Source organism: Ammospiza nelsoni, chromosome 6, assembly GCF_027579445.1.
Source record: "Ammospiza nelsoni isolate bAmmNel1 chromosome 6, bAmmNel1.pri, whole genome shotgun sequence".
Classification (NCBI taxonomy): domain Eukaryota; kingdom Metazoa; phylum Chordata; class Aves; order Passeriformes; family Passerellidae; genus Ammospiza; species Ammospiza nelsoni.
The window spans coordinates 48,232,516-48,256,440 of record NC_080638.1 but is presented as its reverse complement, the minus strand read 5'-3'; the positions used below and the strand labels follow the sequence as shown (position 1 = coordinate 48,256,440).

At 42.3% G+C, this 23,925-nt stretch overlaps 1 protein-coding gene across 1 annotated transcript; it reads left to right on the top strand.

Annotated features, from left to right (window-relative positions):
• Positions 1-7,446: 7,446 nt before the first annotated feature.
• Positions 7,447-23,135, top strand: GPR68 (G protein-coupled receptor 68). Its single transcript, XM_059474173.1, has 2 exons — positions 7,447-7,566; positions 21,833-23,135. Exon 2 carries the CDS (start codon positions 21,967-21,969, stop codon positions 23,026-23,028), a length of 1,062 nt encoding a protein of 353 aa, XP_059330156.1. The 5' UTR covers positions 7,447-7,566; positions 21,833-21,966; the 3' UTR covers positions 23,029-23,135.
• The last annotated feature ends 790 nt before the right edge of the window (positions 23,136-23,925 follow it).

The following is a 23,925-nucleotide window of genomic DNA, read 5'->3' as shown; positions in this document are numbered from 1 at the left end:
ATAACTGAAGATTATGTGGCTCTGATGGTGAGACCATGCCAAAGTGTGTGATGTGTGTGTTGCATACCAGAACAAAAAAGAGCAGCAGATCTGAGCATTGACACCAGCCTGTGAGAAGCTGAATTACATGAGGGAAACCAAAAGCAGCCCAGCTCCCTCTGCAGTGAGTGACACCCTATGGGTGATCTGAAACTCTGCTAAAGGACAGAGTGCTTAGGAAAGGGAAAATGAGGCTGTTGGTGAGAGTCATTGTACCAGGCTCTAATGAAATGATATAGTTTAATAGAATATCTTAGTGTTATAATGATTTTGAGTTATCATATGAGAGAGCTTAACAGCCTCTGCTTTAAGAAAACATCATCAGATAAAAGTATAAAATCCTCCTGCTTCCTCTCCAGCATCATGTGCTGGCTGCCTTTGAATTCCACACTTGGAACAGAAAGCACCCTCTCCATGTAAAAAACCCTGAAATTTGCAAGTCAGACATCACCTCACTTTTTGCAGTTGTTGAGTGGTCTGGAAGTGCAAGATGCACTAATGGCAAGAAAAGCACAGTTTTTGTTTGGGAACACACTGCTAAGGAAGAGCAGGAGATATTCCTTTGAGATTTGAGAAGGATATTCCAGATGGAGAAGCACAACTTGCCAGTGGACTGCTGAGGTATCTCTAGAGACTTGCATTGGAGAGAAGAGGGAGTTTTCTGCAAGAAGTGGAAAAATGTGTCTGAAGAACTGAGGTGAGTGTTTCACAGGGCCACTACTGTGATTGTTTTACCATTTGGTGGGGTATTTTGGACGTTTTATGATTTGGAAGCCTATGTTCCCTTATCTCTAACTAAAATAATCCCATTCTTGTTAAACCCACAAAACATTTCTTCCTTGCACCTTTGCAAGACAATTTTTTTTCTCTAGTTATGCAAAACTTGGACTTGCATTTGTGTGCACTGTGAGCCCACAAAATGCCTAATCCACAGATAAGTGTGTTTTACAGTGCTGGGGGTGTTCAGCTGCAGTATCTCAGCCTTCTACAGAATGGAAAACTTCCAATCAGTTTGAATGCTGCTGTAGGACCCTTATGGCCATTTATAAGTGAAAGTAGAAGAAATCATGGAAATCGGGGAAATTTATGGGACGGAAAAATCTTGGGACCTTTTTTACACCTGCAATCCTCTGAACAAGGACTGCTGGCTCATTGGAGTGTAAAAGCCTGTCAGGGTTCAAGGAGCATCTGGATGATGCTCTTACTCATGTGACTGAGTGTTAGATAGTCCTGCAAGGAGCAGGGAATTGGACTCAATTCCTCATGAGTCTCTTCCAATCCAGGATATTCTGTGATTATGTAAAAAGGCCGATGGAGAAAACAGGCACAAACCTGTATGGGGTAGACCTTGTGTCAGTTTAGTTGGGATTTAACTAAAATTAAGCTGAAGTTGGTGACCTTGGATTATCTCAGTCTCTTGAGCTTGCTCACAGCATTTTTGGTCCTTCAGTAAATGATGTAAGGGTAAAATGTTTAGGAAGCTGTATTAACAGCATCATGTAAGCAGGACTGTGCAGTTTATGTACTCTGTTTCCATCATGCCTCCCAGCTTTCTGAGACAGTTGTTCCTTCTCCATGCAGAGTAGCTTCAGATCAGTTAGAGCACAAAAGGTTTAAAGCAGCATCCAGTGAGGGAACCATTGTGCACTCTAGAACTCAGCTTTGGTACCTTTGCTGGCAGGAGGATCCCTCTGCTCTTGCTATTTTGTCTTGTGTTTCCACACAGTGGCATCTTGCTCCTGCATAGCTGAGGCTTAAAGGAGGTGGGGTTATGTATGTTTGATGGGGAACAGTATATTTTTAGTGTTTCGGTGTGCTCTTAAAACTAATTCTTCCAACAACAACTACATGGTGTGTTGGTAGAAAATTCTTTGCATGAAGTGTTTGAAGGAGCCTTCTTGCCAGATCCTGTCCTACAGCTCAGATAGTGCAACCAGCTACAGTCTGGCCAAGCCCATTTCACTTCCAGCAAATTTCCTTCCTTTGTGACTTCTCCTTGCCAGCACCAGACATCTTTCTGTTCTTCACCCCAGAGTATTATCTTTATTCTCCCTGGGAACTAGCTAACACTTAAAACACTCCTAGAATGATACATTTAAGAAGATCCGTGTCACTGTTTGCATATTGAGGCAATATTGTTTCTATTTAGTCTTCAGTATTTTTAACAGTACAAGTTTCCACATAATTTTCATTGTTTTAGAATTTCCTTCCTTGCTTATTTTGGCTTCTTTAATTGAAAAAAACTTGGAATTCCTGAAGCCCAGTTCTATTACCTACATTTAGCTCCCATGAACACGGATCCTTTTCCTTGTTTATTTAACCAGCCATATCAATGGTAACAGAGTCCCATTTGGCAGCTCCTGAATTCCCACCCTGCCCTATATGAACACATGCTTGTTCTCTCCTTATGCAATGGAGCAAATCAATGAAAACAGATACCAACAAGACTTTATTGTATCAAATTTCATCCACATGAATTTTTATAAGTAAAATCAGAAGAAATGTTCCCTTCACACGTTAAACTCCCAGGTTATATCTGTTTCACGGGGTTTGTCTGGAAAAGGACAATATGCTTAGAAGGGAATCCAAAACTGAATGTGAGGAGGAAAGCAAAAAGTGAACTCAGTGACCCCTGTCTATTGTTTTTAGCACGATGTCTGTAGCAGTGTTTTATGGCAAACACCATTAGCTGAGGAACTATGAACATTCATACTTTGATAGAAGACTGGGGACTATTTTGTCTTTGAAGTACTGGTTGAAGGGCATTTAGGCCTCGTCTTCCTCACTGCATCGGGGCACTGGTGTATGGACTACCTTATGACTGCAGTTCTTCTCAAGCTAAAATTCCCAAATCCATGTTAATAGGGGGAAGAGAGCGCAGGAGATCAAGTCCACATGGCAGTCCCTCTTGGTGAGCTCCACTTACCTGTGACCACCTGTGATTGAATGGACGTTCATGCATACATTATATATAGAGTACCAACACATCCAAAATCATCCATGGGTTCTTGTAACCAAAGCCTGTGTCTCTAGGGGCACCATAACTGGGGAAGAATTCATTCAGTCTGTTCTGTAGATAACAAGAGCAAAGGTATTTCAGCCTGGATTCTGGAGTAGCTGTAATGGCTACCAGTAATTTCACTGCCCTTCATGCCGAGATTTTGAAAAACCTTTTTTGTTCATTCTGATAGTCTTGGCATAGAAATTGCTGCATTCTCCACTTCCTTTGTGTCTGTGTCTGTGCTGTTGAGTGTTGTCAACAGAAACAGGCAGAGCTCCTGGACAGCTGTGTGATGCTCACACCACCTCACTCTTCACTGCTCTGTAAGAGTGAGGCCTTTCTGCCTTCACAGGCAAAGGGAAGAATTGGGTGCTTGCAGCTGCACCACAGAGCACTCTAGGACAGGCCAGCTGATCCTCTACAGGTCCTTAATCCTCTGCAGATGACTGGCAATCCACATGTAGCCACCGTACTTTGTATTGGTTGCCAAGTTCACCCCTATGAAGCCCATTTCTAGTGTGCAAAATGAAGTTTCTATGTTGGATATTTGCAGTCTAGGTGCAAAAGATTGTTGAACTGCATTTTCAGTGTCAATGAAACAAGTAGAGAGGCATATGTTACCTGGCAAAAAACCCCAACCCTGTGGGGATGGCTTGCTGCCCCTATCTAGCTTATTGAGTCCTTGCTGCCCTTCCAGGCTCCTGCCTCTACTGAGGTGGGCAAAAGTAGGGTATTTTGAGTGCTTTGAATTTAAATTTTGAAGGAGCTTGGAAAACACCAGCATAGAGAGGACAGAGAGAATTTCCTGCTGGTCACATGTTCCTGTGAACAACCTGTTACCCTTCTAACTTTTGGGAAAGGTTAAAAATAACACGTGGTGCAATGCAGATGGGAACAGGAGCAAGAGCAAAGGAAAGTAGGAGAAGAACAGCTGGATAAAGCAAAATGCCTGGCTGCAGTGAAACCTCAGAAACAAGTGAAGCATTCTGCTGCACAGCCACCCTGACAGGCAATGTAAAAGCTGGCCCAGCAGTGTTCCTAGGGTGGCACCAGGAAGAGCATTAGCTAGTTCTTGTTACTCAGCTGTAGAAAATGAGAATGGCTCTGTGGCTTGTCACTGCAAAAGAGAGAAGTTACTTGTTTTCCTCTTTTCCTAACCAGAATGGGTGCTTGAAAGGATTTAAATCAAATTTCATCAGAAAGTTGACCCTCATAGGCAAGGCATAGATCAGGTACTTGGAATCAATGCTGACACTGCCAGAAAGGGCCTCTGCTAGAATGTGCTTAAGGAGGGATGCTGATGACTGGAAATGAGACCAGGGTGGGTGAGCAGAGGCCTGGAAAACATGATCTACAAAAAAACACTGGAAAAGTTTTTGGGTTGCTTAATCTGCTAAGAGGGACAGCATGATTAATCCTCAGACATTTAAATTATTGATACTGAGAAAGGTAGCAGTAGTCTGTTTTGCATGTACATTCATAGAAGGGTAATAAAAGGATAAATTATAATTGGAAACATGGAAGGTAAAGATTTTTATATCAGTGCAAGCTTCTTAAGAACAGCCCTGGCCATGGAATGGAGACATTGCAAGAGGTGAGGCAGAATCTTCCTTCATGGCAATTTAAGAGAATCTGAAGCTCTAGAGGAGCTAGTCTAGGTTTCCTCAATGGGTAAGGAAATGTCTAGATTACCTCCTTCCTGCTGCATTTCCATGACATTTGTACCAGTTTAGCTCCATTCTTTTTGAATCTTGCTGCTTCTGGTTTTGACATACACAAGCCAGGAGCAATTCAATCCAAGTGTTACTTAATCATCACACACATTAAAATGATTTGACCAAAGTGAGCAAAAAGCTGGAATTGCTACTTGCAGCGAGTAATAGCTGTTTGGCAGCCTTAATAACTACTGTATAATTCATGGACATAAAAGGCTACAAAAAATGTAATTTCTTTTCATTTTGAGAGTTTTAAATATTGCCAGCAGGCTGTGGCTGTGTGTGATGGAGGAGGCAACACATGGCTCTGCCTCCTTGGAAGTGATGAGGGCAGACAGCCCAGGTCCCTAAATCCCATTATTTTAGTTACCTGCTTTACAGCATCTGCATGCTGAGACAAAGAAAATAGAATGTCTGGATGAAAAAGAAATAAACCCAGGATTTTTCTGGAGTTTATTTATTTTCTGAGAGGGAGGTTTGTGGAAGTCATTGTTTCTGTTCCACTTGCAAGGTGTAATTTAGCAGCTGCATGGGTCAGGTGCTGCCTTTTAGCCTGCTCTGATAGACCTGTATTGTGTCTGATGAGCAAGGTCCAGGCTTGGCAATATCCAGTGCTTCTGGAAATTCTGTCCATCTGTATGCAGCATTGGTGCAACACATCTGTGAGCATGTACACACATCAGCATAACAAGACAACTGCAGCCAAGGTGGGAACCAGGAAAGAGACACTGCCCACAATGTTACCTCTGCCAGTATCTCTGCTTTCCCTGGCACCCAAAGGGTAAGCACTGTCTGTGGGTATTCTCAGGGCTTGTTCCCTGCCTGCAGCCTGGACCCTGCAGAAGGTGGAATTCTTTCCCTGCAGCCACCAGTGAGAACTGGGTACCCCATGAGCTCTGCCCTAGACAGCCTCTCAGGAAGGCAAGCAGCCCACTATAATGCCCTGTAGAACAGTGCACATACTTCTGAGGAAGTTACTGCATTTCATTTTCTTAATACCATCTTTTATAAATTCCTCAGTAAAAGTGTTGCAGTATCCAAGGGCACATAATTTTGGATTAAGAGGTATTGAAACAAATGCTTTATTTCATTTCCTGAAAGGTCCCAGTTTGGGTGATTTTCTTAATAAATGTCATATATATTTAAAAAATAAATAATATAGATTAAATGAGTACAAAAAAAAATTAAACCACAAACAACAACAACAAAAAGTAATTGGAAGAGGGAGTATTCTCAGTAGTCCTAATAAATTTGACACCAACCATTCATATTTCTTAATATTGCAGAGGGTGTTCAGCCTCTGGCTGTGCCTTGCCTGTTCAGCCAGGTGTGCTGCCTGACCTCTGACATGCTCCAAGCAGCATGGTGAGCCTGCAGAGGACAGTTCTCTGCTTGCTGCAGCCTTTCATGACCATATCCAAGAACTTCCTATTTTTTTTTTTTTGCTGCTTCCCTCCTCAGAAACTCAGAGACGTTTCTTAACAGTGCAGGTAATTTTAGGTCTCTGATCTGCCAGAAGCCCTGACAGAGGAAGGGCTCTGCTGTCTGGTAGCCTGCTGTACCTGAAGAGCCCTTTGCCTGTGTTTGGAATGGGGAGTTATTTTTGATACTGTTTCTGATGTTAGCCATGGGTACTCCTGGAGTATTTCCAAGTTTTCTAAATATTCTTGTGTCTTCTCCCTGTTTTGGTTCATTTTTTCTATTTTTTTTCTGTGCTTATGTCACTCTGCTTTCCACCAGGTTGGACATGGACCTGGAGCTGCCTGTACAAGATTGTGTTTCCAGACTCTGTGTCGGGCTGTCCTCGGGGCACTGTTGGCCATTGCAGTGAGCAGAAGGGAGCTCTGGCTGGGAGCTGCTCTGACCAGGCAGTGCCAGTGGTGTCCCTACAGCTGCATGGCGGAGCACTGCATCAGGTGAGTTACACATCAATTTAGAGCCTGAGCTTGTAACAGCTTTTGTTTCCAGCTTCAATGGTGTAATTTGTATTTATCTGTGTTTTTAAAAGTAGTGTGTTTCAGTTTGAGGGAGACAATTTAAACATATCCCACAGAGCAGCTTTCACTGCTGTGGGAGTAGGGCTGTGAGTTAGCAGGAGGTCAGCTTTTTCATCTGCTACACCCTTCCTGGATGACCTTGGGCAAGCTCTTCAGTCTGTTTATGCCTCTGTGGTCTGTCTGGCTGTATAGACAAGAGAGGAAGGCACTGCCCCCCCTCACAGCCCTTGCTCTTTCACAGTGAGAGGAGGTACTTCCTTGTGCAGTAATCACCTTCTGCTGTGTTTGGATGTAATGGACTGATCTCCTCGAGCCCTAGAAACAAGTTCCTGTAAATGATACTAATAACAATACTAACACTGTATACTTTTCAATACCCTGCATGAGGCAACATCTGGGTATGTTTAGATAAGCTGGGAGCAGCTGGATTTGGCCTCTGCACCAGCTGCAGTGATCACAGTGCAGCTCTCTGCTGGCCAGTGTGTGCTGGGGGAACAGCTGGGAACACCACTCATACTTTGCAATCTCTGTGTTCAGTGCCTGCTTTTGGCACTCTCATCTCTGTCTCATGAATGAGGGGGTGAGGGAGGAGAGGGCAGGGCTGGGCTGGGCTGACTCCTTCACAGATGAACCACAAAGAGCACAGGAGCTGAAACAATCTCCTCCTCCTTTCCTGCGCTGCTTCACAGACAGGCTTGCTCACAGCTGGGAGGAGGACAAGCTTCACCAGCAGGCTGAGCAGGACTGAGGAGAAGGGAAGTTTTGTGGTCTTCACATTGCAGGCAAAACCTCTTTGCATAAACTCTGCTAACAGGTGAGTTTCATTTTTATGTATTCATTCTTGAAAGCAAGTTAATTTTCCATCACTGAGCAGGTCTCACCCCTGGAGAGGTGGTGAGAGTTTTCTAGCTGAGTTGTTAAAACAAAACAACAAGGTGCTCCAAGGACTCAATCAAAGCAATGTGTCCAAAAAAATTCACAACTTCAAAATTAATTTCCTTGGCAAAGTTCCTACTAACAAGAATTTTGAGTAAAATTCTTTCTTGAGTTCTAATTAGATACAAGGAGAGCTGAATGTTCAAGTTGTATTGATGAAAGGAAATTGTTAAGATAAACTGAGAAACTGTTTGTTGTTTGTAGAAAGTAATCAGAGCAGTAGCATGTAGATAAGTTCCTGGAGTAATTTTCAGAGCACTTACTAGTACTGTGTAAGTGGAATAGATACAAGATATTTTGAAGGACAAGTAAGTGACTTTTCCCCTGAGAACACAAGCCAAAATTACACCCAACATGAAACTGCTAAACCACATACCTTGATGTGTGGGTGCTCTGTGTACACCTATATAGTTTTGTCTTTGTAACTCAAATGTATATCATTACTATATTTTCCAAACACCAAGCCACTTTTCTTCCTGTTGTTCAGAATCTGGCTTGGAAAACCTGAAATGTGAGGGCTTGTTTAGAGAAGTGAAATCCATCAGGTGAGAAATTAATCTTTTTTTTTTCAAGAGGATAAAAAACTTTTGTTCATGACTGTAGCTTGTCCTTGTTATGAGAACGTGTTTCCTGTTCTTGTCAGTCTTTGTAAAGAAACAAGTAAAGCAATTCACTGAGTGATGCTTTCTTCTTTGTGTGTTGCATGGGGGGGAAAGCTGAGAAATAGAGAGTTTAGAAGAATATAACAGCTTGTCCTGTTCTGTTCAAAACACATACAGATATTTATTAATAAAAATATAAGGGAACTTAACCGTAAAGTAAGCAAAAATGGCTACACGTTGGCTCACAAGATGTGACAGTGTCACTGTGAGCATTATGGGACTTTCTGAGCAGTCTGTTAGTCAGTACCCACTGTGACTTTTTCCACATTAGCACCCTGCATTCACACTGGTCCCAGAAGAGCAGTGTGTCTAACCACTTCTTCTTTGAAGTTTTTTTTAATCAAGAGACCAGTAAAAGGTAGTCAGTCCTGTGTATTTAACATCCATTCTTTCATTTCTTCTTTGAGGAAACAAAATTTTCTCCCCTATCCTTTCTGCCTCCCCATCTTGCTGCTGCTGTTCTGTTGTTGTTCCCCCATATCAGGCTGCTCCTGCTCATGCTCCTATAAAGCCTTTCTGTTACATGAGTGAAGAGGCAGAAGAATGCTGTTTCCAGTTTGTTTAACATTCAGTGCTACACAGCTGTAGATAAGGTGATAACATGGAAAGTACATGCCCAAATTTTAAAGTCTTTACAGGGTCTAGGAAGAATACCATAAGAAAATGTTGGGTTTATAGGATCAGACAAGTATGTTGTTCTGTGAGAGCAGAGGTGAAAATGTCTACATCACAGCATTGTGATTTGATTATCACTGTTTTAAATGAAGAAAGATTTGGTCGTTCCAATATCTCATTAAAAAACTTGTTTCACTTGACACCTTCAGTGAGAGGTATTTATTTCACTTTGTGGTTGGTGGACAAAAATTGGCTCCCTTGGCTCTGGATCTGAGGATTGGAAGCAATCTTATAGCAGCAGGAAAAGAGAGAAGTGGGATATGGGGAAAGGGAAGAGAAGGGACAGAAGTGAGTCTGCAGAGCTAGGGTACACAGGTGTCATTGCACTAGATGTCATTGATTAGGGGGAGCTTGAGGCTGCTGGTGAGGTCAGACAGACAGGAAGCCTCTTCCTGTGGCTGAGCACAGTTGCTCAGAGCCAGGTGTTCAAGGGTGGGGGCATTCAAGTAAATTCTCCTCCCCTATCCAGCCTTGTGGATGGTGTCACTCAGATTAACCAGCTAATGCTCTAAATGTGAGTTATTGTGGCATCCCAGTGAACAGTGCATGGAGAAGAAAATTTTTTCCCTTCCAGTTTTTCTATCCTGACCTGAGGGTGCATTCACGGTGCCCTGGGGCTTCACTGCTGATGGCTGTATTGTGTCAGCGTGGTGGTAACTAAGGAAAGTTATGTCCCCTCATGAGGACATTTGCACAACTTGGTAATTATTTGTAAGGGAAGAACTGTGGAAAGAGAGCTCCAGACATGGCAGCCTTGTGAGGCTCATTACCTTATAACTAGCTGTTTGTCTCCTCTAATATGTTTGGTTTTCCTATAAAGCTTATTCAGAGTGCTTTTATTGCTTGTTATGAATTATTCTGCCAGCTGAAGCATTTGCAGAGCTGCTGACCCTGACAGCTGGTGGCAATTGTTTTTGAAAAGACACAGAACAGCTTTAATGTTTAGAAGAAACTTACCAATAATTTTAACTAAAGGTATTAGTAAGCAACAGCAGCAGCTGCTAAGAAAAACATTGCAGTTTATTCTCTAAGGGATACATCCACTGTAACACTTTTCCTCCACTAGAAACACATTCTGAACTCTGTTATTAGGGTAGGGAAACAAGAGCTTTTTAGGCACTTTGGAAGCTGTAGCTAATTTTTCTGAAAAAGAGAAAAAGAGTAGACAATAGGCTTAAAACCCTGTTAGAGGCAGAGTGAGAAACACCTGGAAGTATATGCTCTGTTCCTCTCCATGGAGCACTCTTGCCAGAAATTGTTTCTGTGGCAACAAACTTCTTTCTAGCTGGGTTGTCTTGGAGTTTGATCTGGGATTGCTTAGGCTCAGATCTGTCACCATGCCAGAATCAAATAGAAATGCAAAACTGATGTGACCTACCTGTAACAGAGAGGGCACTCTGCTGCTGTTCCTGCTGCTCCACAGGAGCTGTCCTCCTGACATTCTCCATTTAGGTATTGCTACAGGCAGCTATTGCTGCTGGGATGAGCCTGGCCTTTCCTTTCTGAACATTGTTGCTTTAGTCAGCAAGGCTTCAAGCTTCCTTTCTCTTCTTGTGTCCTATGGGCCAGCAGTAAAGACACAAAGCCTTGAAGAGAGGTTGAGTTGCCAACAGAGGGAGATAAATAACGGATTAATTACAAAAGCAAATGTAATTGAACTGTCAAAGTTCAGTCACTTTAATGACACCTGAATAAAATGCTGAAGTATCAGTAGGGAAGAATGGAAATATTTCCAAGATCTCTTGGTTTGGCTTTCTTTTAACTCAGTATTTTAGTAACCATTAGAATGTTTTCATTTTATATCTGGAAACATTTCATCTTCCTTCTGCCAAGGAAGGAGAGCTTTTTCTCTGTGATGGATAATGATTTAGTGTCTACTCACATCTAATTAGAGGGTCTATCTGGTTTATGCTCCATGTTTAAGAACTGTTCAGACATAGCTTTTAAAATAGCAATTGTCTTTTAAACTTACAAGAGGCTTAAACTAAAATCCCTGAGACTATCATGTCAGAATATTATTATTTGGAATTTAAAACTATGTCCAAATTTCAGATCTGGTTTTACACCTCCACCCCAAAGCAGGACCTGGATTTCTGAACAGCTCTCAATTTGGAATCTCACATCTCCTGTGCCAGCTTTTCCATCTCCTCATGAGCTCATCAGAGCTCCCCTGTAACAAGCACTTGATTCTCTCCCTTTTCTCTGGTCAGAAGCATGTTTGGAAGTGTGAGTGGTTTACAGCAAGGGTGTTGCTTTTGCTGTGAATTGCTTCTTTGATACTATTAAAGAAGGGGTGGGGGTGGGTTGCATTTCTATGAGTTCATGCCTCTCCAACTATTTTTCTCAGTTTTCGTGTTGAACCTCTTTTATCCAGAAATGGAAAATCAGGAAACAGTAATGTAAGCAAACTTGCAGATACAGATGCCAGCACTTTATTTAAATAATCCACTGGGAACTAGGTTGCTGGAGTCCTGTACCCTTAAGTGGGAAAAAAAAAAAAGGACAATAGTCATATAGGGAGCAAGAACAGCAACAAGGAAAACCTTCTGCAGGGCACACTGCTTCTCGTGAGAACACTGAGAAATAACAATGGAGGAACATGTCTTCCATGTGCATATTGACTCAGTTCTGCAGGAAACTTGGTTAACCTCCAGAAGGGAAACTGAAAAAAAGAGAAGAAATTTAATTAAAGATAGCAATAAGGGATAGTTTAGTAGAGTTATGTTTCTACCAACTAGATGGGGACTATTTGAAGACATGCACAAATACATATGCATAATGCACCCCACACACCACCCCTCCAATTCTGTATCCAAGGAAGAAATACAGAAATACAATACAAGAGCCAAAAAGACTCAATTGAGCCCAAAAGGAAATGAGCTGAGCTAAACAGAAGTGCGTGGAAGGGCGGATGGTGTGCTAGACTAGGAAGAATTGGATCTAGAACAGAAACACGTCTGAAGTGCACAGTGGTGATCAGTGTAAACTGGAAACACAAACAGTACAAAGGTACAAAAGAATGATTTTAGTTTTTTAGATGGCAACAGTGCACACAGTGTTAGGTGCTTCAGTTGAACAGGCTCCTATCCCATGATGAATTTATTCTCTTTTATTAAGATAAATCCAAATGGAGGAAAAATAATTAAGTCAAAGAAAAATGAGGAGTGGAAGGGAAAAGTCTTCAAATATTGTAAGCAGCTTTTAATTTTACCATGTGTTAAAACTTTTGCAGCACAAAATGAATCATATACTGAATCATATATGCAGAAAATGGCATTTTAAAAAGAGATTACTTTATTGAATGTATCATTATTTGCTGATGCATGAAATAATGAAAATGCTAACATTCTCCTTAAACGGGAGATCTGCTCAATCTCTTTAGACATGCCAGAGTTTCAACCACATTTCACTTAGACCTAGCAATTTTTCTATCAGACAGCCTTTGCTGGTTGTCAAGTGCTATTAGTCAGGCATTGATTGTGGATATCCCAAGCTTATCAGAAGCACTGTGCAATAAGTGCTATCCATTGAATTTTCAGCAAACAGAGAGAAAAAATTGTATAGATGGGTGTTTGATTGCTTTCCAAATGACTTTTAGTTAATGAGATAGTTTTGTTTGGAGGGTATGATGTTCTGGTCCTTGGGTTCAGAGTGGCATTACAAAAGATGCAAGCAGAAAGATAATCTGGTCCCTGCTTCATTCTCTAATTTGCCAGTTTTTGAACAAGTTTTCCCTTGAGTGAAGCTGGGGAGGCTTGACAGAAGGGACTGCCATGCATGTTGCTGGCATTCCATTCCCTTTCTGGGTGAGCATGTGGGTACAGAGAGCAAATTGTTCTCAATACACTCAAGGTAGAGGCTGAGAGCCAGTTCTTCACTCAGACTTGGTGTGCACTGCCCAGGACGGGGTGCTCTGCCCAGGTTGGGGTGCTCTGCCCAGGACGGGGTGCACTGCCCAGGATGGGGTGCTCTGCCCAGGATGGGGTGCTCTGCCCAGGACGGGGTGCTCTGCCCAGGTTGGGGTGCTCTGCCCAGGATGGGGTGCACTGCCCAGGATGGGGTGCTCTGCCCAGGATGGGGTGCTCTGCCCAGGTTGGTGTGCACTGCCCAGGTTGGTGTGCACTGCCCAGGATGGGGTGCTCTGCCCAGGATGGGGTGCTCTGCCCAGGACGGGGTGCTCTGCCCAGGTTGGGGTGCTCTGCCCAGGATGGGGTGCACTGCCCAGGTTGGTGTGCACTGCCCAGGATGGGGTGCACTGCCCAGGTTGGGGTGCTCTGCCCAGGATGGGGTGCTCTGCCCAGGTTGGGGTGCACTGCCCAGGACGGGGTGCTCTGCCCAGGACGGGGTGCTGGCAGTGTGCTATGGCCCAGGGTATGTGATGGATGGCCCATGGTCAGGCAGCAGAGAAAGCTGTGGGTGACTCCCATGGCTCCCTTTGGGTAGCCTCTCTGAAACAGGGGCTGTGTGGCAGTCCTGAGGCTGCAGGGACACACTGGCAATCCGAGAAAGGCAAAAGTCATTGAAATGCAGATATTAATTAAATACTGATATGAATTCAACCTGAAGTCACTGACTTCAGTGCGAGATATCTGGCATTGCCTGATGTAGCACTGTGCTGTTTTCAGAGCAGGCTGCAGCATCAAAAGAGGCAATAATACAGTTTAGGAAAATGAATCAGAGGATGATTTTCCCCAAGGCTGTAAATGGTAAAATGAATCAGAGCTCATTTAACTCAGAAGGGTGAAGTTCCTATATCTCAGTCCTAGGCTACAACAGTTGTTCTAGTCGTTGTTCCTTAGTAATCTTGTATATTGATCATGGCTTTTGTGGCTTCTAATAAGCAAGACCTGTGTAATCTTGGCTTTTCTTGCATTGTTCTGTTCAATGAGGATCAGTGTACAAGTTTGGAATTATGAGCAGTTCTGTTGTCTATGTCTGATTATTACTTGTCTGCTGCTTCTTCAACAGAGGCAGGATGGTTTTTTGGCTTTTGTGTCAAGGAGGATTGTGGGGGAGAGGGACACTGACCTGGTTGAGATTTTATTTCAGGGGAAAGGAAGATCTGGAGTTTTTTCTCTGAGTAATAGAGTGATTTAAGATGTCTGCAGGAAGTGGTGTGATGTGTTTTCCTCCACCCACTGTTCTGTACTCGAGCAAGTCATACCCGAAGCTTCAACATGTGCCCTGTGGGTAGGATCTAGTCATAGTAACTCAGCAGTGAAATACTTGGAGGGTCATGTTGTCCACTTGGTTGATCTTTAACAGCAGGAAGTGGGGGGCAAATGAGGGTCATTTTTTAAGTCTTTGAGGCAGCTATAGCATGACTAATTTCAGCTGTGATTCACCTCCCTGATACTACTTAGACTGCTTGCCTGAAATTGCACATTGCATGAACTTCTTATTACCATAAATAGGGATTTTCCAAAAAATTTTTTTCAGCACTTTCTTGTGCTCAACCAGTTGTTCAGACCTCACATGAGGTAAAAAGACCCTAATCCTAGATAAAAAATAAGTAGTAGTGTGAGATAGTGAGTAGTCCGAGGGAACAGGCAGATGTATTTGCCAAGCTACTGTCCATGATACTTGAGAAGTCATGGCAGTCAGAACTCCCAGGTGACTGGAAAAACAGAAACATTGTACCCATCTTTTAAAAGAATAGAATGGCAGACCCTGGGTACTACCCAGCTGTTAGCATCACCTCTGTGTCTGGGGAGGATCACAGGACAGACCCTCCTGAGGAGGATCACAGAACAGACACTCTGCTAAGGCACATCAGGGACAGGAGGTGATTTGGGACAGCCAGCAGAGCTTTACCGAGGGCAAGTCCTGCCTCACAGCCTATGGCCTTCTAGGATGGGGTGACTGCATTAGAGGGTAAGGGAAGGGTCACAGATGTCATTTATCTGGACTTCTGTAGAGCCTTTGACATGGTTCCCCACAACACCCTTCTCTTTAAATTGGAGAGAGATGGATTTGATGGGTGGACTGTTGGGTGCATAAGTAATTGTGTGCAGAGGGTCATGGTCAATGGCTCAGTCCTAAAGGACCTCAGTGATAAGTGGTGTCCCTCAGGGATCCAGACTGGGACCAGTTTTATTTAGCATTTTCATTAATGACATAGATGAAGGGATTGAGTGCAGCCTCAGCAGATTTGTAGATGACACCAAAGAGAGGAGTGATGCACTTAAAGGGTGGAAAGCCATCCAGAGGGACCTGGACAAGCTCAAGAAGTGAGTGCATGGGGATCTCATGAGGTTTAACAAGACCAAGTGCAAGGTGCTGCACTGGGGCTGGGGCAACCCCTGGTATCAACACAGGCTGGGGATGAACAGATCAGAGCAGCTCTGCTGGGAAGGACCTGGGGGTGCTGGTGGGTGAGAGGCTGGACAGGAACACTTGGAGCCCAGAGAGCCAAGCATGTGCCCTGCTGAGATCCTACCTGGAGTGCTGCATCCAGCTCTGGGGTCCCAGCACAGGAAGGACATGGACCTATTGGAACAAGTCCAGAGGAGGGTCTCCCAGATGATCAGAGGGATGGGGCACCTGTCCTGTGAGGAAAGGCTGAGAGAATTGGGATTTTCCAGCCTGGAGAAGAGGGGGCTCCAGGGTGACCTAATTGCTGCCTTGCAGTACCTGGAGGGAGCCCAGAAGAAAGATGATGGAAGACATTTTACAAGGGCATGTGGTGATAAGACCAGAGAGAATGGCTTCAAAGTAAGAGAGAGTAGGTTTAGATTAGATAGTAGGAAGAAGAAATTCTTTACTGTGAGGTGTTGAGGCACTGAAAGAGGTTTCCCAGAGAAGGTGTGGATGCCCCATCCCTAAGTGTTAAAGGCCAGGCTGGATGGGGCTTTGAGCAACCTGGTCTAGTGGAAGCTGTTCCTGCCCATGGTTGGAACTAGATGACTTTTAAGGTCCCTTCCACCCCAAACCATTCTGTGATTCTATGATATTGGACTAACTGTGCTAATTATCCCACCTGCCTCCCTTGCCCTTCTTCTCAAGTTGTCCTTTAAAAGTGCAGGCATAAAAGTCTAAAGTCATAAAAACCTGAAATGGAAAGGTATAGAAACAGAATATGGAATTCTCAAAATATCAAAAGATGGTGCAAATGGAATGATTTACTCAAGACTGTAAAAAATTGCATGTCTGTGTTAGGAAAAATTGGACATTGATGACTAATTAGTCTTTGTTTATGTGACTTCTGAAAAAAATGTTGCCGACTTCCTTCTTTGATAATAGGTTTATAAGACCAGTCATCTGATAATGACAAAAGTAATTTGTAATTTACAGAACACTTTTATAGTTCCCTTCACCAGAAACAGATATACACAGTAATAATTATTATAGTCAGAGGTTTGCATTAGAAAAATCCACTTGCAAGTAACAAACACGAATGGATTTTGCATAGATGTAAATTACTTTAGTTTAGAAGCTCAACTTGATTCCTCTTTTTCACAAAACATTGGGTTATGTCTGTTTTACCCTAGTTTGTCATAATTTCTGAAACATTATCAGCAATAATTCACAAATTGCTGTAACTAAATTCCCTGGAGTGCACATAGTTTTTTAAAATATCTGTTAGCCTTTGCTGGTCCATTCTCCTCTATGCCCCCATCCTATTGTTAAAAATAATTTTGTTAGATGCTGGTTAACAATTCTGTTTCCAAAGACTGGAATAAAACTCAACAGTAAATATTTCAGCTATCTTTATATAAATATAAATACACTCATATAGCATATAAACATATAAATTATATCTTATATATATTATATATAAAATATATATAACATATATAATATGTAATATATAATATATAATATATACAATATGTTATACATATAGTATACTATAGATACTATTATTATATATTATATTATTATTATTATATATTATATTATCTAAATTCTGTATTATAAAAACAAATATATATATGTGTGTTTATGCTTCATATGTATTTGTCTTTCTTTTCCTTTACTTATTTTGTGTTAATAGAAATATCTTTCATTGCCTTTAATGGGTCTTTCTACTTGATATCCTTCTAGAATCAGAATGGTCTGGTTTGGAAGGGGCCTTTAGAGGCCCTCTAGCCCTGCAATGAGCAGGGGCCTCTTCAACTAGGCCAGGTTACTCAGAGCCCCATCAAACCTGACCCTGAATGTTTCCAGGGTTGGGGCATCCATCACTTCTCTGGGCAACCTGGGCTAATGTTTTATCACCCTCATCATAAAAATATTTATCCTTGTATGTTGTCTGACTCTACCCTCTTGTAGTTTAGAACCGTTGCCCCTTGTCCTGTTGCTACAAGTCCTGATTAAGAAGTCTGTCCCCGTGTTTCTTGTAAGTCTCCTTTAGGTACTGAAAGGCTGCAACAAGGTTTTTCCAGAGCCTTCTCTTCTCCAGGCTGAACTACTCCAAATTTCTGATCCTTTCCTCGTAGGAGAAGTGCTCCACCCCTCTTGTCTTGTTTCTGTGCTCCAACAGATGCATCTTTTACACCATAATTCCTCTGATTAAACCCATATATCATTGTGCTCTTTCTTCATTCTTGGTGGTGCACCCAAATTTCTGCTTTCCTCTCCTTTTTTTTTCCCTCAAACTTGCTCTAAGGGTATTATGCCTTTCCTTCCTATTTTATGTTGTTTGGCCAGTCCCTTGTCTCTTCTGCTGCTCATTGCTTCCCTGCCTTCTTGTCTGACCTTGTGCTTCCAGGCTTTGTGAAACAGGATCAAACAACCTTACAAACCTGCAAGTGTTGAAGGAAGCTTAGCATGTGAATTTTAAGGCTGGTGTTTGTGTAGATAATGACCTGAACCAAACGCTAAACTGAAACCATCCCATGTTTCTGATTCCAAGATTTGCAGGACAGTTGAAGTCCTGCAATGACATCCAAGTGTCTCAGGCCTGTCTGCACTGTATGACAGGTGCAAGGACAGATTAAATAGCAAGAGATCATGCAGGCACATAAGAATGCTACACTCCCTGTTAATGGAAGTGGGTGCTTTGTGGATGAGACAAGCTGGGTGCACAATGGTTGCAAATTCCAGCAAGAAAATTCTTTGGTTCAGTCCCATTTGTCTCTGCCAAAAATATGTAGGCCTAGTTGCAGACAGATTTCTTACAATGAAAATTGTAGCAGTGTTCACTGAAACTGAAAGGACCCACCTGGGCTCCATGCTACCACTTGGTCCAAGGTGAAGAGGCTGCTGCTGCCTGTGGCTCTGGCTGTTCCTGTGCCACTGCCAGCAGGCAGCACTTTGCACTGAGCTGCCCCATGGTTCATGGTGCAGGGGCAAGTCATGTGTTTGTTAGCAGCTAAGGCACACAGGAGTTGGGAAAGAAAGGAACTGTTGTTGAACTCTCCAGTGAGTAATAAAGTTGGCTTGTTTAAACCATGAAAAAGTGAGGCTTTCTGAAGCTCTTGGCTCTGTTTCTAATCTAGGAACAAGAGAATTGTTTGGAGCTCATGTAGATGGAGAGAGTCTTCTAATTTACTGCCAAGACTTAGGCTTAGATGGGTATCATCTAAAAGATGTGGGCATATAGAAGAGAGAAATATTGCCTGGAAATGACTGCAGACTCGTGATACTGAAGGTGTTACATAAACTATGATTAAAAAAAAGTCACACAGCTGCACTATGTCTGTATTAGAGCTGTCTAAAAGAAATGCCTGTGTGTTCCTGTTCATAACTGCTTTCAGCTTAATGATTGTCTGCACCCCAGATGTTTTTCATAGAGCAACTTTTTAAATTTTTCACTTCCCTCTTTACAGAAGTGGCCAATAAGTAATGAGAGACCTATTTGTCTTTTCTCTTCTATACCCTGCATCACCTTTCCTTCATGTTCCACTTTTTCAGACAGCTTGTAAAGTATTGTGTCACATCATCTTAATGACAGAGTGGGCTCTTGCACACCCATTTGTTTAAACCTGCTGGTGCATTCCTTTGATACCAGGTTTGTTGAGAAAATCCTACAGTTTCACTCCCTGGCTGGTGCAGAGCTATATTTGGTGTGCCTGGTGCTGGGGAAAAGTTGAACTGCCTCTGTATTTCCACTTGGCTGCTGAGTCTGTCCTTAGCCAGGCATGAGTGGTCAAAGGGTACAAAGGCAGCCCAGAGCCCACACACTGAGGAGGCTGAAACAAGGGAAGGATTTCCTGCCTCACTGTTGCCACTGACCAGAACAGCTATTGAACAAGAATCTGGATCTTTCTTTTTCATCCCCATCTTGGAAACTGGGGAGGGATTGATAGTACAAGGCAAAGAGATTTGTTACAGCCAACCTTCTCTTCCTGCCCCTTTGAACACCCCAATCCAGCATTTCCTCCAGGAGCAGGAAATGTTGCTGTAATCATAAATGTATATTATATTACCATAATATTGTATCAATAAGGCTTTTGCTGCCTCCTTCACATTCTGCATTCTGGCAAGACTCTTAAACTAAGCAGAAATTATTTTACTTATTACAGAGAATTATATTCTCTCTACGAAAACACAATTTGATAAAAACATTTAGAGTTCTTAGAGTAAAATAAACATTTTCAAAAAACACTGCAGCTGTAGAGTACATCTGCTTTTCCTGATACTGTGATCCATAATGACTCACTGGGTAACACTGAATGAAACTCAGTGCTAGACATATAAAGACAGTTCTGAATTTTCAAAACTGTCAGCAGCTTTTAAATTACTATTTGGCCCTATTGACAGGAGCTGGACACTGGCTGGGCACTGTGCTGGTAGATATGATGATAGGTCTCAGATTTTAGGTATTTTAGACAATAACTAAGGTGTGCCAATAATCCTGTGCAGGCAAACCCTTACATGTAAAAGTCACCAAATCATTATACAGAAATGCTATGAAATACAAACTCAGGCCTGGAGCTCTGGATTGAAAAGGTGGGTTGGGGTAAGAAGGTTATCAAATCTGTCTCAGCAAAGATTCTGTGCACTGCCCTTGTCTGCAGATGGAAGAGATATGTGGTGGCTATGAACCCTTGGAGAAACTGCGTAGTGTTACGGGGGAGCTAACGGGCCCTAGGTATCAGTGTTTGGGGAAATTTGTACTTAACTTTAGTGATTGATTTCTGCTGTACATGTCAGCACTGCTAACATTGTCATGTTTATTCCAGAATGGAGGTTATGGCAATCTCCTGGAGCAAACTTCAAGCTGAAGCACAGGTACCTGTGCCTGGGTCCCCTCACAGCATTTCCCCACACATCAACAGAGGCTGATGTTCCTCTGTTGGATATTAAATGTAAAGGGATGAAAACCACATCCCAATTCTTATCTCTGTGTGTTTGCCATGAATTCTGTGGAACTATGCTGGTTGAAGCTAAAAAATGAAATTCTTTGCAGGTTTGATCACTTATTTCAGCCAGGCAATTATTTTCTGGCTTAAAGCAAATTTTTTTTTTTCAGTTTCCACAGGAGTAAAGCCTATCTATCACTATTTTAAAGAAAACCTGTATGTATTAAAAAAATTATTTGACAGTAACATCCTCAAATGCTAAAGCTGACAGTAATTTTACTGTAGAGTGGTCATATTTTTGTAAGCATTGCCTTGGAAGAAATTTTATGTTCCTAGATGGGACAGAAGATGACAACAGAAATGCAAATTAGCATAGCAAACAGGAAAAAGCAGCAAGGCCTTGTCTTTAGCTAGTGCTTCTTTTGAATCCATAGTACCTGAAGCTGTGAAAGGAGTACACAAGAGTACACATTGTTAACCTTACAAACATATACCCAACATCCCTGAATCTTCTGAGGAGAGATTGAAAGAAATACAGTCTAGCTGTTCTGCACCACCAGGTAAAACTCATTCCCGTCAGATCAGGCACAGTTTGCTCTACTGTTCTCCAGTGCTGAGCATCTGTGCCTGTGTGAGTATACCATGAGGTGATCAAATGCTGGGTGGGGCATTTCATTGTTCAGTTGAGGGTTTCATCACTGAGAGCTGGTCCAGGCTTGACCTCGTAGAACTGAGCGCAAATCCACTGTCAGCAGTGGTTTTGGTGCATGAAGTTGTTATAGTATAGTTCAGTATAGTACAGCAAAGCATAGCAATGGCTTCTGTGGGTACGTCTTTGGATTATGCCAGATTCTTCAGGTGAAAACAATTACATTCATATTCAGTGAAGATGAAAGGAAAGCTACAAATGAATCAGTCATAAGTGTGTGGGTTTTGGAGTTGATGGCAAATAAGGAATATTTAATAGCATATCCTCTAGAAGTGAGACTATGAAGATGCCCTGTTACCAGAGTTTCACCATGTCCTTCCAACAGAGGAAGACAGCTTGCTTTCAGGATTGTTTTTACAAGTAACTGTAAGAGAAAGTGCTAAAAATTCCCTTTTTTTTCATCCTGCTGAATTGAACTGCATATTACAAGGTATCTTGTATGTAAAGGGAAATTTAAGAAATGGAAATTAATAATCAAGAGTTTTGTGCACCCTACATCCTCTGAGGAAGTCTGTGGATTTCTGGTTTACCAGAGACACCTTTTCCATCACAGTCAAATCTGACTAATGCTTTTCTGCCCCATCTGTAAACCAGGGATGATATTTCTTCACATTTTAGTTACCTCCAAAGATAAAACAATAAATATTTGTAACTTGCTTTGTGATTCTGAATCACATAATTTTCTGGCACTTTTCTGTTATGTACTAGGAGTTATGTGAATCTTGATTTCCCAAACAGGCTTTGTCTTTATCAAAGATTTAGAGGTAGGAAAAGGCAGCTTTCTGAAAAATGTACTATGTATTTAACAATTGTATCCCTTCTAAAGATTTCCTTGTGTTTTATCTTCAGGTTATTAACATCCTGCAGCAAGTTGTCACTTCAGCCTAAAGGTTTTTGGAAGAAATAAACTCTACATGAAAACTGAATGTAATTAAGTCTTACATTCAGGACCCTGATGAGTGATACAGAGGGAGAAGTAGAAGATGGTGAATTTCACAGAGAATGTGACTGAGAAGTGCAATATTAATCACGAAATCCATGAGACATTATCCCCTGTGGTGTACATATTTGTGTTCGTATTAGGCTTGCCAGCAAACTGCCTGTCCCTGTACTATGGCTATTTACAGATCAAGGCTAAAAATGAATTAGGTGTCTACCTTTGCAATTTGACTATAGCAGACCTGCTGTACATATTTTCTTTGCCTTTTTGGCTTCAGTATGCTTTACAGCATGACAACTGGACCTACGATGAGCTGCTGTGCAAGGTGTGTGGCATCATCCTGTACGAGAACATCTACATCAGCGTGGGCTTCCTGTGCTGCATCTCCATCGACCGCTACCTGGCCGTGGTGCACCCCTTCCGCTTCCAGCGCTTCCGCACCATGAGGGCTGCTGCCATCGTCAGCAGCGTCATCTGGGCCAAAGAAATCATCACGTGCAGCTTTGTCTTCACACATGGAGAGATCAGCATGGATGCTGAGAGCCACCTGGTGTGCTTTGAGCATTACCCCATCAAGAAATGGGAGCACAATGTCAATTACTACCGCTTCTCTGCTGGCTTCCTTTTCCCCTTGTTTCTGCTGGCCTTCTCCTACTGTGGGATTCTACGAGTTGTCCACAAGAGTCCTGGCACCCAAAAGAAGAAGAAAATCCAAATTAAAAGACTGGTATCAAGCACTGTTTTCATATTTTTAGTCTGCTTTGGACCATACCACATCCTACTTGTAGTTCGTAGCTTGTTGGAGAACAGCTGCTCATTTGCTGAGAAAATATTCAATGTTTACCATATTTCTCTCCTGTTAACCACTTTTAACTGTGTTGCTGACCCAGTATTGTACTGTTTTTCCAGTGAAAGCACTTACCACAATTTCGTCAAGATGAGAGACTCTTGCCTAACGTGTTTAGGCCATCTGAGTACTGAGACAAAGGAATCCTATCCACTAAACACTACTGAAACTCCCAACAGAAAACAGCATGAACAACAACCAGGGTTATTACAAATACCACTTGATGATGCTGGAAATGAAGGACTGCTTCACAACTAATGCAGACAGCCTATAGCATTAATCAAAAGGACCTTAATCCTACACCTGCAGCTATGGCTGTGTTTGTGGATCTGTCTGAATTATTCATGCATTACAACAGTGTGACCTCCCAAAGGCTTATGAGCAATGCTGTACAGTGGAGCTGTTTCCAGAGGTGCTTGGACCCTGGCAATAGTGAGGAAAGTATGTGCTAAGTCAGTTCAGTTATAATCACGTATCTCTTGTGCTGCCACTTAAAATCTGTTTGTCTTGATGACTGCACTGACTGGAATAGGCCAGTACTCACGGTGTGCAGTTCTGGTGAACTCATCTTTAGCTGCTTCTGTTTGCCCCTGTAGCATCTAGAGAAAGTAATTCTCTACAAGCTGTCATCATCTATTGAAAAGGTCAGAGACAAAAAAATTAATGTTCCCATATATACTTTTAAAAACAAAAATCCCAACAAAAAAACACTTCTGCAACATCTCTGTAACTCTCTGTAAAAAACTTCTCCTTCTGCCAGTTTCAAAGCCTGCAGAGACCATGCCAGAACCAGATTCCTAAAACAATCAGTCTGATAGTGTGAGACATTGTGGGAGAACATGCACGAGGAACTCAGCACCTGCTGAGACCTTCAGGCTCTTATTTCACTGTTGAGCCTCAGACTGTTAAACTTCTTTGTAAGGCTCCTAGAGACTTCTGGAAGTAGGAGACTCTGGGCTCCAGTGAGTGTCTATAATTGGTGTGTTGACTCAGAAGAGAACAAGAGATTGGTAGTATGTGAGGTACTTTGACCCCGTGGGCTTCTCTGAGTCACTCTGTTCAAGAATATTTATTTACATCTAAATTCTACTACACCTTGCTAAGGTTTTGATTGTGTCCTTTACAATTTGTGTGTCTTGTGCAGCACAGACCATG

Excerpts from the sequence above, each read along its gene's own strand:
- GPR68 (XM_059474173.1), top strand. The coding sequence starts at position 21,967 with ATGGTGAATTTCACAGAGAATGTGACTGAGAAGTGCAATATTAATCAC.